Genomic DNA, 13564 nt, shown 5'->3' with positions numbered 1-13564 from the left:
CATCCTAAGAAAATAGTGGAAATCAAATGTGAAGCTGGTATTCATGGAAATTCCAAAGCCTCGGAGGTCGTGTTGTGAAGGGCGCTCTTCTTCCTGACCAGCGGGCTACCCCTGGTGTCATTCCCCTCCCGGGTTCTGTACAATGAATTTCCATCCTCAGCCCCTCGTCTTCCTGTGCTTATCTATATCAGATTTCCTTACCGATTCTTACATTGAAAACATTTGGAAATGCCGTTCACAGAGAGCTCAAAGCAGGTCCCCTTGCCCATCACCTCTAGGAGTGGCTACGTCCTTGCTGTACAATGGAAGGCCACACGGAGCACAGATATTTTCACAGCTGGAACCAGTTATAGCTTTTTAGCAAAGGGCAGAGGTCCCCGAGCTCCTCATGTACCTTCTTTATTTTTAGGTATCTTTTGTATTTTTTTTTTCAAAGACCCACTTGGTAGCAAAGCCCCATCAGCCAGAGACAGCTGGCCTGCAGAAGGGGCAACGTGCCACCGAGTTGAGTCCAGGCAAAGAGTTTTCACTGACCAGAGAGGCGATTTAGCGGCGGTAAGGAAAGTGTTGCGAAACATACAGAAATACTCACAGTTTCGGCTTGGCAAGCAGAGGTGGAGGCTCCTTCGTGGGTGAAAGCAGGACAGCTGGTGTTGGGGGAGATTTATTACCGTTCGCTTTGCCATTAATCAGTCCGTTGACTCCGTGGCTGGGGTGCACTCCGTTCGTTTCCCTCTCGGCAGAACTGAATTGCATTTGAAGGGCTGCCATGCCGCGGCCTAACTCCGGGCTGTTCACCTGCTGGATCTCGGCTGGTTTCTTTGGAGCCAACTCAAAGGGACTGGTTTCCAAGATCGGAGGGGGAGGCGGGAAGTGCTGGAAGTGATCGCTGTTGGACTCTCCCGTGGAGTCATAGCTACAGTCCTCGGTGTTGGCTGAGGAAGGGGAAAGAGAGGGAACAAATAATATGATGCTACTAACTCAACAGTTACATTCACACTGTTATGGATGGTCTGAGGATCCCTCGGACCCTGGTGTCACAGAAGAGGTAGCTGTGCGGCTGGCATCTGACGCAGAAGCGAAGCCAGCTGGAGGGCTTGGTTCGCCCCAGCTTGTTTGGGCGACTGCTAGTGTTTCATTTCCTGAATGAGCCCACAAGTGGGGAAAGCAGCTACCTATTCATTTCAAGCCAGAGCTAAAGACAGAACTTAGTTTAAAAATGACAACAGACACAGTATCAACTAATAATGCTTTGTCTTCTCACATCTCAGCCACAGATCCGACTGAACATCCAATCTGAGCTTTACTAATATTAGCTCAAGCCCTAAGGTTTTATGGGATAAGCAATGAACAGGGAGGGATTCATTCTACTGAAAGTTAAGTAAAGCTCTGAGTCTAAGGGAAATGTCTTATGACTTCATAGATAATTTTTTTCCAGTTAGATGATTGCCACAGCCATACTCAACTTCCACCCCCATTTTTTTTCTTTACTCTCAAACTGAATATGTTTTGAGGTAAGATCATGTCTTCTTTGGATTTCTCACTTTGCCCTGAGCCCAGCAGAGCTCCTGGAATGTACTCAAAAGCGCTTACCGAGGTGAACGGAGGAGAGCTCAGCAGTATTTGTTTATTATGCTTGGCCTACCTACCCCAGATAAAAATGCCAAGTTTTGCCAACAGATTTTAAGAGTCTGGAGTTTGGGCCATACGCTTGGAGACTGCACGATGGCTGTGGCCACCTGATGGGACAGTCCTCAAGCCAACCAGAATCAAAACACTGGGCTCTTCCCCGCTCTGTAGCTCCGACCATGCACATTTAAAGCACTCATTCAATCAACCGTTCTCCCATTAAGGTGAGCCTTTTCCTTCCTTTCTCTCTTCCTTTCCTTCTTTTACTCCCTCTTCCCTCTCTTCCTACCTTTCTTTTTTCTTTAGTCATTCTATTTTATTAAAACATTACTGTATCTTTTAAAAAAATCTTTATTGTTGAGAGTATTACATATGTCCCCTCATTTTTTCTTTTTTAGCTTTCAATTCCCTCTCAGGAGCCTTTATTTTAAAGATGATACTCAACTGTTGTTGACAGAACTGGGTGCCAAAACTCAGGGCAGAGAGGGGATTTTCGACGCTCTAGGGAAGCTATCTTGAGGCACATCAGCTCTGCCTGAGCATCCACAGTTCTTTTAAGATGAAGACAAATAACAATTCCCACGCTAAGCTCCCTGACCCAGTCTTGGTTGGGCCTCTGCTGCCCCCTAGCACCAAGTTCCCACTCTTCCAAAGAAATCAAAGTGGGATTCCAGTGCTCTCTCCATGTCTCTCTCATCCAGCCAACAACCCCATTTACTGATTCCCTGTTATGTGCACTATGTGTCAGGCCTGGTCAAAGATATATTGTAACATTTGCTGTAAAATAAATAATAGAGACGAGGCAATAAAAATAAACTAAGGTATAGCATATTAATAATAGCAGAAAAGAGCAAGCTAAAGTTAAAGGAAAAGCTGTTTCATGTTGCCTTTGCTAGTGGTAAATTTCGGAGTTTAAAAAATATCCAGGCATTTTTGAATATTGGTTTTGATAGTATATTTCTGTAGTTTTTCATATCATAGTTATATTTCACTGTCAGTGAAATTTGATATCTAAGATCTTACAGTTTCTCCAAATTCCATCAGGTGTATTTTGTACTACTTTTTCAGAAGTTTCAAACGTGGGTTCAACCTGAATTTTTCTGAACATATATCTCCTCTCCTGTTTTGACACTGCTCAAAACAGTGACAGCATCTCCCATGCCCAGGTGGCCTTCTGATGTGAGCATGATTCTGGGTTAGCATGAAGCATGTTAGGAAACCAGCTCCATCGCTTCCAAGACCAAGACTGCATGGGTGATTTACAAAAATAGCTCCATGGGTGTTCAGCTGCTCCATCATCATTATCTTTTTGTTTTTCATCTCTACTTTCACTCCCTCTCCCCCAAAGCCTTTTGTTTGCTGATGAAACACTGCCCATCAAAATAACACCTGGAGTGGCAGCACACATTCCCAATGGCTGGGCACTCCTCCTGGGACAGTTCTCTCCCCCGTGGCAAGCCACACTTGAGGGCTGGGGACAGAACCCTGTCATTTCTTACTCCTCACATACCTGCGGTGACCACCAGCTGGGCAGTGCTGGTTACTGAGCCGTAGTCATTTCTTGCTGAGCAGGTAAAGACCCCTGCATCTTCAGGGAAAGTCTCAGCGATGACGAGGGTACAGATCTCCTCTGGAAGGGAACAAGAGGACAGAACACACCTCAGCAGAGTGACACTGTGAAGTCACTTGGAAGAAGCCAGGGTCTCTGCCTTTCATGAACAAGCAAATTAGATAATGGTTATTGAAGAATTGCTTGACCAAAGAGTTCACAATAGACTCTCATTACATTCGATTTCTCAGCTTAGCCTAGTGGCAAAAGCCTTGGAGTCAGACCCATTCTTTGTGATTTCAGACTAGATCAGCTTTGGTTTCCTCATCTATAAAATGGGGATAAGATATACCCAACGGGGTATCTGTTCAGATGAAACGAGATGTTTGCGAAGTGTGAGCCTCTGTACTTCACACGTGGAAGATGCTCAGGAGCTGCCAGCTCCATCCTCCTCCTCCCTAGTCATTTGTATGTGGGAGTTCTTCCTACTACAGCGTAGCTGACTCTCACTTCTGCTCAAAAGAAAAGCAGTTAGTGGGGGAAATCAAGCTTCTTTGACATGATGACAAGGGGAGGGGAGACATAATATGTAAATGACCTGTAAACAATTATTCTGGAAGCTACTGGTACACAGTGTGGCCATGTTATGCAGTGTGAAAAGACCAGACTCTGGAACCAGTTGCCAGGGTTTGAGTAAGGGACCTGGCACACATCTTGCCTTTGTGGCTTTAGCCAACCTCCCCAAACGTCAATGTTCTACCTACTTTGTAGGGTTTGTAATTAGTCATGACTCAAAATTACCTATCACAGGGTTACTGTGAGAGTTGATGATGACAACCGTGACAACAGCTTACAGCTGTGTAGCCCTTATTAGGCACTAGGTATTGTCACCATTCTAAACAGAGATTAATTTGGCTTTAATTCTCATGTCAACCTTATGAGTTATACTTATTATTATCCCCTTTTATAGACTGAAAAATGAAGCACATTTAGGCGAATTTGCCCAGTGTCATATAAGTAATGTGGTAAAATCAGAATTTGAACCAAGTGAGGCTCCAGACTCCACACTCCTAACAACTATCTACCTATTCTTGTGATATGAAATACATTGTGCCTACAACACTGCCTGGACATAGCAAATGCTGTGTAGCCAGTAAAACCCAGACCTAGAATTTATTAACTATTTTAAATTGAATTATTATCTATATCTATATATATAAAAGGCTAAGTGACTGACCATATGTCTGTCCAACCATCTGACTGACCAACCGGCCGGTACATATGATGCGCACTGGCAATTTAAAAATAAACATTGACTTGTGCATGCTCGATACATATAAAGCTCTTACTGGAGCCAATCGCACACATGTGTTTTAATCTGTCATTGTTGATTGTGAATTATATCTATTAATAATATTAAAAATATATCTAAACGTGTGATTCTTTGTCCTAAAAATGAGCACATTCATAAATGAAGAACTTTTGGATATACTCGATGGAGATTTTCACACCTATTTGAGTGATGATTCCATTGATTCAACAGATGATGCTGAAAAGGAAAATTTTTCCATCGAATTTCTTAATAGTATTACTCCTTCAGGAATGCCGTGTCATAAATTAAAATTGCAAGTGGGTGCAATCATCATGCTACTAAGAAATCTTAATAGTAAATTGGGTCTTTGTAACAGTACTAGATTTATTATCAAAAGATTGCGATCTAACATAATTGAAGCTCAAGTATTAACAGGATCTGCAGAAGGAGAGGTTGTTCTGATTTCAAGAATTGATCTGTCCTCATCTGACACTGGCCTCCCATTTAAATTAATTTGAAGACAGTTTCCCATGATGTCAGCATTTGTGATGACTATTAATAAATCACAAAGACAACTCTGGACAGAGTAGGAATATTCCTACCTGGACCCATTTTTGGACATAGTCAGTTATATGTTGCTTTTTCTCGAGTTTAAAGAGCATGTGATGTTAAAGTTGTAAATACTTCATCACAAGGGATATTAGTCAAGCACTCTGAAAGTGTTTTTACTCTTAATGTGGATACAGGGAGATATTAGAATAAGTTTAATCAATTTATCAGTCATTGTTTTTACCGATGTTGTTTTTATATCATGTTTTTGCTGTTTTTATAGCATGTCTTTGTTTTTGTTATATCATGCTGTTATTATTTATTAATCAATTTATATATTATTTCCATATACGTTTTACGAATTTTCTTTTATCTCTGACACTTCTATTATAGAGAAAGGGCGAATAGCGATATTAAAATATTTCTTCTAATTAATTTCCTTTCAATGTGCATGAATCTGTGCACTGGGCCACTAGTAATAAAATAAAAATGATTATGCTGGTAAATGTCCTCATTTAACATCATCTAAAGATGGAGACTTTACGTGAAAAAATGCGTAACAAAACCGATATAACTGATATAAATAAGAGTTAAGTTTCTATGGCATATTTCTAAATACAAAAACATCACCAAGCTTCTAAATAATTTGGCTCAGTGGATAGAGCGTCGGCCTGCGGACTGAGGGGTCCCAGGTTCGATTCCGGTCAAGGGCATGTACCTGGGTTGCGGGCACATCCCCAGTGGGAGATGTGCAGGAGGCAGCTGATCGATGTTTCTAACTATCTATCTCTCTCCCTTCCTCTCTGTAAAAAATCAATAAAATATATTAAAAAAAAAAAAAAAACATCACCAAGCTTCTAAATCAGTGGTTCTCAACCTGTGGGTCGCGACCCCTTTGGGGGTCGAACGACCCTTTCACAGGGGTCACCTAAGACCACCAGAAAACACATATATAATTATATATTGTTTTTGTGATTAGTCATTATGCTTTAATTATGTTCAATTTGTAACAATGAAATTGGGGGTCACCACAACATGAGGAACTGTATTAAAGGGTTGCGGCATTAGGAAGGTTGAGAACCACTGTTCTAAATCAAGACCCAAAACACTTCTAACATTAAACACTGAAATGTGAGCTATACATACATTTAAGAAAGATGAAGAAAAACAAGTAAGATCATTATTTTCTAACCTACTTACTCCAGTGTGGGGTCATGGGCTGGCAGAGCCTCTCCCAGCAACTCAGGGAACCAGATAGGAGCCCACCCTGGACAGGACGCCCATCCATCACAGGGTACTCACAGCCACGCACACACTCACTCAGACTGGGACAATGGAGACGGGCCAATTCATGTCACGTGCACATCTTTGGGATGTGGGAGAAAACCAGAGTCCCCGGAAAACCCCCCCAAAACAATAAACTTCTTATATGAAGTGTATGCTACTATTTTATATTCTACTTTATTTTAAAATAATGGTGCTTACCATCCACTTGCATGAGTCTCTATAGGACCGAGCACAGTCCCTGGCTCAATAGATATCAGTAAATCTAGGTACTTGGCATATTCAGAAAAGGGTTTTTCTGAATATGAAAACACTAATTCATAAAGATATCTGCATCCCTATGTTCACTGTAGCACTGTTTCCAATAGCCAAGACACAGAAACAACTTAAGTGTCCACAGGCGAATGAATGGATAATGAAGATGTGGTGCATATATACAATGGAATATGACTCCGCCATAAAAAAGATGAAATACTGCCATTTGCAGTAACATGGATCTTGAGAGAATGTATGCTAAGTGAAATAAGTCAGACAGAAAAGAACAAAAGCCACATAATTTTACTTATGTGGAATATAAAACAAAAAAAGCAACAAATGAACAAAACAAACAATAAACTCATAGGTATAGAAAACAGAATGGTAGTTAACAGAGAGGAAGAGGGGTGGGGGAAGGATGGGGAAGAGGAGTTGGGGGAGGGCAACGGGGTTCAAACGTATGTTAACAGAAGGAATCTAATCTTTGGGGGTTGAGCATGCAATAGAGTTCACACATTTTGAATTAACATATTGCACCCCTGAAATTTATAAAATGTTATTAACCAATATTACCTTAGTAAATTTAATTTTAAAAAAAGGAAAAAAGGATTTTCAGGTAAACATCTGGCAGGTACTAATAATACATTTAAAATACACAATTATTATTTGATTTAAAGGTTACTAAAAAGAAGGAAAACAATGGAATTACAGAGCATGAGGTAATATATATTTTTTTAACTACACTATACACAGTTTTTGGCTTTCCAATTGAAGAAGAAGATAAAAGTGTGAAAATAACTCAAGTTGGACCTGCTCATAAGATTAATCATTTGGAAAGTGAGATGTATCTGGAAAGTTACAAGAGAGTGGAAAATTTTACATTGAATGCCTAAGGTTACAGAATGAGTTAACAGTATACTTAGCCAGAGAAGGGTACATAAAACTTAGATTAGTAAAGGATCTTAGAGATTGACTAGCCTAAATCCCTCATTTCCTCAGGTGATGTCAAAATAATTCTCACAAGGTCTCGGCTAATTAACGTCAAAGCCAAAGTGCTGAGGTAGGCATCCAGCCTCCCACAAGTACGCTCTTTGCTTCCTTGTCTAGGACACAGGAACCCAATGTGAAATGAGGTAATGAGACATTTATCATGGGAAACAAGGAGTTTCCTGAATCTGAACATTTAATTACTCTCACTATCCAAATAATTCACTAGAAATTCATCTGTACAAGGAGATGATGGGCTCTGTGTCCTCCAAGATACAAGACACATCAACATAGGATATAAGCCAAAGTGCATTGGAAAGTGGACAAGCTGATATTTGAAGAAATGAACAGCCCAATCTTATTAGATTTTTTTTTTGGGGGGGGCGGTGGGAACCCTCACATATTCACTAGCCTCTGAAAGATGGGCTTCAGGCAGAGGTAGGTCACCCTTGTTTCCTCTTAGCAGATGATGCTGGGAGCCGTGAAGCCTCCCCAGCTCTCAGCATCACCTCCGAGCTTCCTGCCCAGGCAGCCGCTGCCTCCAGCCCCACTCCATCCATCTTCCCAGGGCTTGGTGCCCTCAGGGAGGTCTTCTCTCACCTATTTACACCTCAAAAGGCAGAGTTTCTGGAGACACTGCGCAAAATGCCTAATGCCAGTTCAATGCCTGCGAATGCTTTCATTGTAAAGATAGACATGCTTCTGTGTCTTGAAACCTATGTTTAAAAACAAGATAAACTCTTCAGGGGTAACACAAAGCAGTTTTGGAGTGAGGATCTTGACAATGCGTAGAGTTCTTTCTTATATTTTCCATAATTTTGTGATTTTTTTAGTTATGCTGTTTAAGAAAACCTGAATTTGTATATATAGTTCCCCTTCTAATCCAGAGGACCCCTTTGAGTATGAAATTTTATGATCCTCCCCATTTGTTCATGACTTTGAAGATGAATGAAAAACCCTTAATGTGGCCATAAAGCCCTACATGATCAGGCCCTGTCTCATGTTACATTCCTTCTGTGCTGCTCACCTTCTTTTGTTCTGAGCTCTGGACTCACTGGGCCAACCCTGGAGAAGCCACATTCCTTTGAGTTTTGTTTTTTTTAAATTTCTCTTTATTGTTGAAAGTATTATAGATGTCCCCTTCCCCCTTGCCTCCCATTGACCGCCTCCTCCCCGTCCTACTCCCTCACCGGGCCTTCACTGTTGGCTGTGTCCATGGGTTATGCATATATGCAAATAAGTTCTTTGTTTAATCTCTTCCAGCCCCCTCCCGCTGAGATGTTTAGTTTGTTGGTGGCTTACAGGTCTCTGGACCTATTTTGTTTGTCAGTTTATTTTGTTCATTAAATTCCACATAGGAGTGAGATCATGTAATAGTTGTCTTTCTCTGGCTGGCTTATTTCACTTAGCATTACACTCTCTAGGTCCATCCACGCTGTCTCAAAGGGCAAGAGGGCCTTCTTTTCACAGCTGTATAGTTTTCCATTGTGTAAATGTTACCACTTTTTTTTTATCCACTCATAAGCTCTCCTCCCAAAGCACTTAACACTCTCTTACTCAGCCTCACATTCCACCTAAACATTACTTTCTCAGAATTCTTTTTTGGTTAGACTTGGTCACATCCACCAAGGATGGCAGTTTCCTTGGAGACATCTATCACAACTATAACTAAATAATTTGTTGTGTAATAGTTCCTGATTCCTTGACTAGAGTGTAACCTCTGTGAAAGCAGAAAGCATTTGTTCTGTGTCTGGATATACTCTCATGTCCCCATAAATATTTTTTAATAACGTATGGATAAAATTTATATGGGGGGAAGCTGAATAATTTGTTTTACAAAATATGTTTTCTAAAGACATTCTCAATAAGACTGATTTTCCTACAAGCTTCCTTTGTGTTTCAAATGTGATTAAACAAATTTCACTTCATACGAATTTTCAGGAAATTGCATAAAAGAAGGTATGCATAAGAATAGAGTTAATGACCAACTGAATATCTAGAGGTTACAAACTTACAGAACAAAATAGGGAAAAATTAAAAAGCACTGAGATGTTTTTGGTATGATCTCCACGCACTGCTATGTCTAAATGATTTTTACCAGAAAACGTTTTAATCCAATGTCCCCAAAGGTTGTTTAGCTTTTCTTCTTTTGGAAAATGTCTTCCAAAAGTGACAATAGGCTCACATTGTGTTGCTAGAAAGGAGCATCACAGCTTGTATGGTTCTGACATTATGAACATGAAGAAAGCCAGAAGGAAATGAGATGAGCCAGGCTGTAATATTGCATTTTCATCTGGTAGCATCTTACTTAGACAAAGACCTCCACCACATCTGTAAAATACATTTTGGTGAGGAATGGAAATCAGGAAATGACTGCTCATATCAAATAAAAGGGGTTAGAAGCTTACGTATTTGTACTAAAAGAACTGCCTCTAGTTTAAATGGAAAACTTAAAATTATTAATGATGGTAATTATGATCCATTTTAATTCAATTTTCCCAAGTGAAAGATTTTTATCTGCGGGGAGATAATAAATTACTAAGTTGGAAACTATTGTTGCTGGTGATAAATTCTGTTTTATTCATAGTTACCTAAAAATTACTTAATCACATCAATATCTCCCAGAAGTCAACCCTGAATTTCATTCAGGTCCTTGGGCATACTAAACACTTGGTTAAATACTACAAAACTATTTTGCTTGCAGACACTCATAAAAAGATGAGGCAGCAAGGATATTACTAGGTCCCCTGGGTAATAAAGGGGCATTTTCATAAATCCCTTCCTTCACAGCTTTTTCTGTGGGGGTTGGGGGACCAGCCTAACTAAAGAGAAACCCAGCATTTACTTCTAAATCACATGGTTTGGCTAACACCATGATAACATAGAACTCTGAGCTAAAATCAACAAGATGAAATTCCATGTGATTAAATGCAAGGCTTGTATAAAGTTTTATAAAGGGTTTTTAAAAAGATGTGAACTGTATCATATATAGAGAAACATATTGAAAATGTACAGTTTAAGGAATAGCCATGAAATGAGCCCCTGTAGACTCATCAAGCCTAAGAAATAAGATATTACCAATACTTTAGAAATTCCCTGTATGCCTCCCCAAGTACATCTTTCTTCTTCTTTTTTTTTTAATCCTCACCGGAAGATAGGGAGGGAGGGAGGGAGGGAGGGAGGGAGGGAGGGAAGAGGTGAGGGAAGGAGGGAAGAAGGGGGAAAGAGAAAGAGAGAAATCAATGTCAGAAACATTGATTGGTTGTCTCCCATATGCACCCCAACTAGGGATCGAACCTGCAACCTAAGTATGTACCCTGACCAGGAATCAAACCAGAAACCTTTCGGCTTATGTAACAACGCCCCAACCAAGTCACACTGGCCAGGGCCCTTCTCCTTTTGAGATCATCATTCCTTTGATTTTCTTTATGTGTTTCCCACATATGTATATATCCTTCAAAAATGTGTTTTAAAAAATGAAATATTTTAATTCCACAAACTTAAAAAAAATGAGTAACAGGCACAAATCTTGTTGTATAAAGAAAAGGCAAACTTTTCCCTGTTAGAAAAAAGCGCCCAGGAACTATCTGGGGGCATAAACTGGCTTCAACTTCCCTGTGAGTTTACAAAAGCCCCATAGAGGTCATCACTGGGAAATATTAAGGCTCGGTGGGGACATCTGGCAAGGCTAAGTGTGGGCAGGAGTCGGTGGAGTGGGTGTCTCCATACTTTGTTTTTAAGTTCAACGTGGCCAACTTCCAGACCTCAGCACCATTCAAATCAGAACATGTAGCAGGGCTGCCCTCAGCTGACCCAGGAGGCAGTGTATGGAGGAGAAAGCAGGGCAGGCCAAGCAGAGGCAAGAATTTGGGTCAGGCTTAGCACCCTCCCATTTTGTCACAGGGCAAAAGATGGAGCAGTGGCAATGAGCTCTTAGTAATGAGAGCGGCCAGGTATCAGTCTCATGAGTCACACTGATCCAATCTGGACTTGTTCCCCATTCCTGACATACAGCTATTAGCCTCTGGGGTTGCCTCTGACCTGTACTTGAGTTCCTGCTTCCTATCCCCACACCTTGCTCTTTCTGGATGAATTCTCTTGCTGTGGTGAAGTACATCCTACGGGTTGTGGATGAAAATCTTAGAGACCTTGCAAGATTGAAAAATCGTGACTACATCTTCATATTAAATTAAAAGTTTGGCTGGGTACAGAATTCTTAATTAGAGGCAATTTTACTTCATAATTTGGAACGCTTTGCGTAATTGTCTTTTTGTGTTTAGTATAACTGCTGAGAAGTCTTAAGTCATTCTGATCTTGTTCGTCTATATGTGACCCGATGGTTATCCCTGGACACTAGTAGAATCATCTCCTTGTCGCTGAATTTCACAACAATGCACACTGCTGTGGATTTATTTTCATACATCCTGCACTCAGTGGGTCCTTTCAACCTGGAAACTGATATCCTTCAGTTTGTGGAAGTAAAACACAAATTTCATCGACATCTCTCCTCCTGGAATCTCAACGATGCATGTCTAGTCTACCCAGCTGGTTCTCTAGTATCTCTAACGTTCTCACCTTTTCTCTTACTTCACTTCTCTTGACCTTCTTGGTTTACTCTGTGGAACAACTCCTCTACTTTTATTTCTGCTACCAACTTTATCATTCCAAGAACTTTTTGTTTTCCAATCGTTCCTTCCTTTCTCCTTCCTCCTTCCTTTTTATTTTTACTTCTTGGATGCACTGATTTTCTTGTCTCTCTGAGGAGAGTGTTCATTTGTTTTTACATTTTCTTCTCTTTACAAGTCTGTTTTCTCCGAGTTTCTACTTAGGGGAGTTGCTTGTTTCTTCTGTATCATCTACAATAGAGATTTCTCCAGATGTCTTTCATCTTTTCGGATCTGAGATGGCTGTGAGCTGCTTAGAAGCTCTGAGCACGAGAGAGAAACTTTGGCCTTACCATTAGCATAATCTAGATGGTGTCTTTGCAGCAGAAACTCCCATACTATTATGTATAGATTTTTTTTTCTCTTGGGATGTTCAGATTGCCCAGAAAGGAGTCCTTCACTCTACCAGGAGAGTTCACAGGCCAGCCAGCCTCTAGAAGGGTATGTAGGAGGAAGATAGGAAGTACGAGCATTTAAAATTCTAAGTGTTTCTCCATTTTCTGCTGGTATACACTCACGTGGGCCTTTCTCGTCTCTTCCCAGAGATTTAACCAAAATTTCTTGGTCCATTGAATGCTAAGTATCGGTAACATTTTTGGGTGCTCCAAAGCAAATGATATACCTAACAGCTTCATTTGTTAAAAAGTTATCTCCAAAAAATTTAAGTATTTAGGTCTTAAGAAAAAAAGTACACATAAATGTAAAGAAATGGGTTATTATCTTATTCCTAAATAACCACAGTTAATTTCTAATGGATGTGTGCATCTGTTGCATTCTGCACAACCCTTCTCAGAATCAGAATGAACACAGCCAACATCATTTCATGTTCCACATTGATTTTTATGTGGTACTTACTTGTTACCACATACACATAAACTGTTACCTCAGCTTCACAAAGATATGATGTCATAGTAAAGAATGCAGAATGATCTAATGTTTAAACTCTGACTATTTTAAACTAGTAGTTATATCTATCAGAAGTTGAGTACCGCAACATTAAGGCACCTCCATCAGTTCAGTGTGGCACCCTGGGGTACCTTGTCACACAGTTTGGGACATAGAGTTTTTATACAGCCCACTGTTGTTTTACCCACCATCAGAACCTGCATTTGAATTATGTTCTTGACTATGTACAATCCACTGGAATCTCAACAAACACCCTCACCACTGTACTCCTGCAACTCAGCACCTTAACACACTTAACAAAGTGTAATCTACTTCACATTCTGAATCACAGAATCAAACGTGGGCTTGACAGCACGCGAGCCAGGATATTGGGTGGCACTGGTAGCAGAGATTCATATTGAAAGTAGGAGACACCATACTTTTATATGT

At 40.4% G+C, this 13564-nt stretch overlaps 1 protein-coding gene across 3 annotated transcripts in view; it reads right to left on the bottom strand.

Moving 5' to 3' along the window:
- The window catches only part of PALLD (palladin, cytoskeletal associated protein), a 383511-nt gene that overhangs the window by 190775 nt on the left and 179172 nt on the right, over window positions 1-13564 (bottom strand). For all 3 annotated transcript variants that reach the window (XM_006081879.2, XM_006081880.2, XM_014456605.2), the window contains exons 8-9: window positions 3140-3259; window positions 593-935 (exon numbers count right to left, since the gene is read on the bottom strand). In XM_006081879.2, coding sequence (XP_006081941.1) covers window positions 593-935; window positions 3140-3259 — 463 coding nt within the window. The remainder of the gene's footprint in view (window positions 1-592; window positions 936-3139; window positions 3260-13564) is intronic.

Source organism: Myotis lucifugus, unplaced genomic scaffold (assembly GCF_000147115.1).
Source record: "Myotis lucifugus unplaced genomic scaffold, Myoluc2.0 scaffold_1, whole genome shotgun sequence".
Classification (NCBI taxonomy): domain Eukaryota; kingdom Metazoa; phylum Chordata; class Mammalia; order Chiroptera; family Vespertilionidae; genus Myotis; species Myotis lucifugus.
Note: the sequence above shows the minus strand (reverse complement) of the source record. Positions and strands in the feature narration are given on the sequence as shown.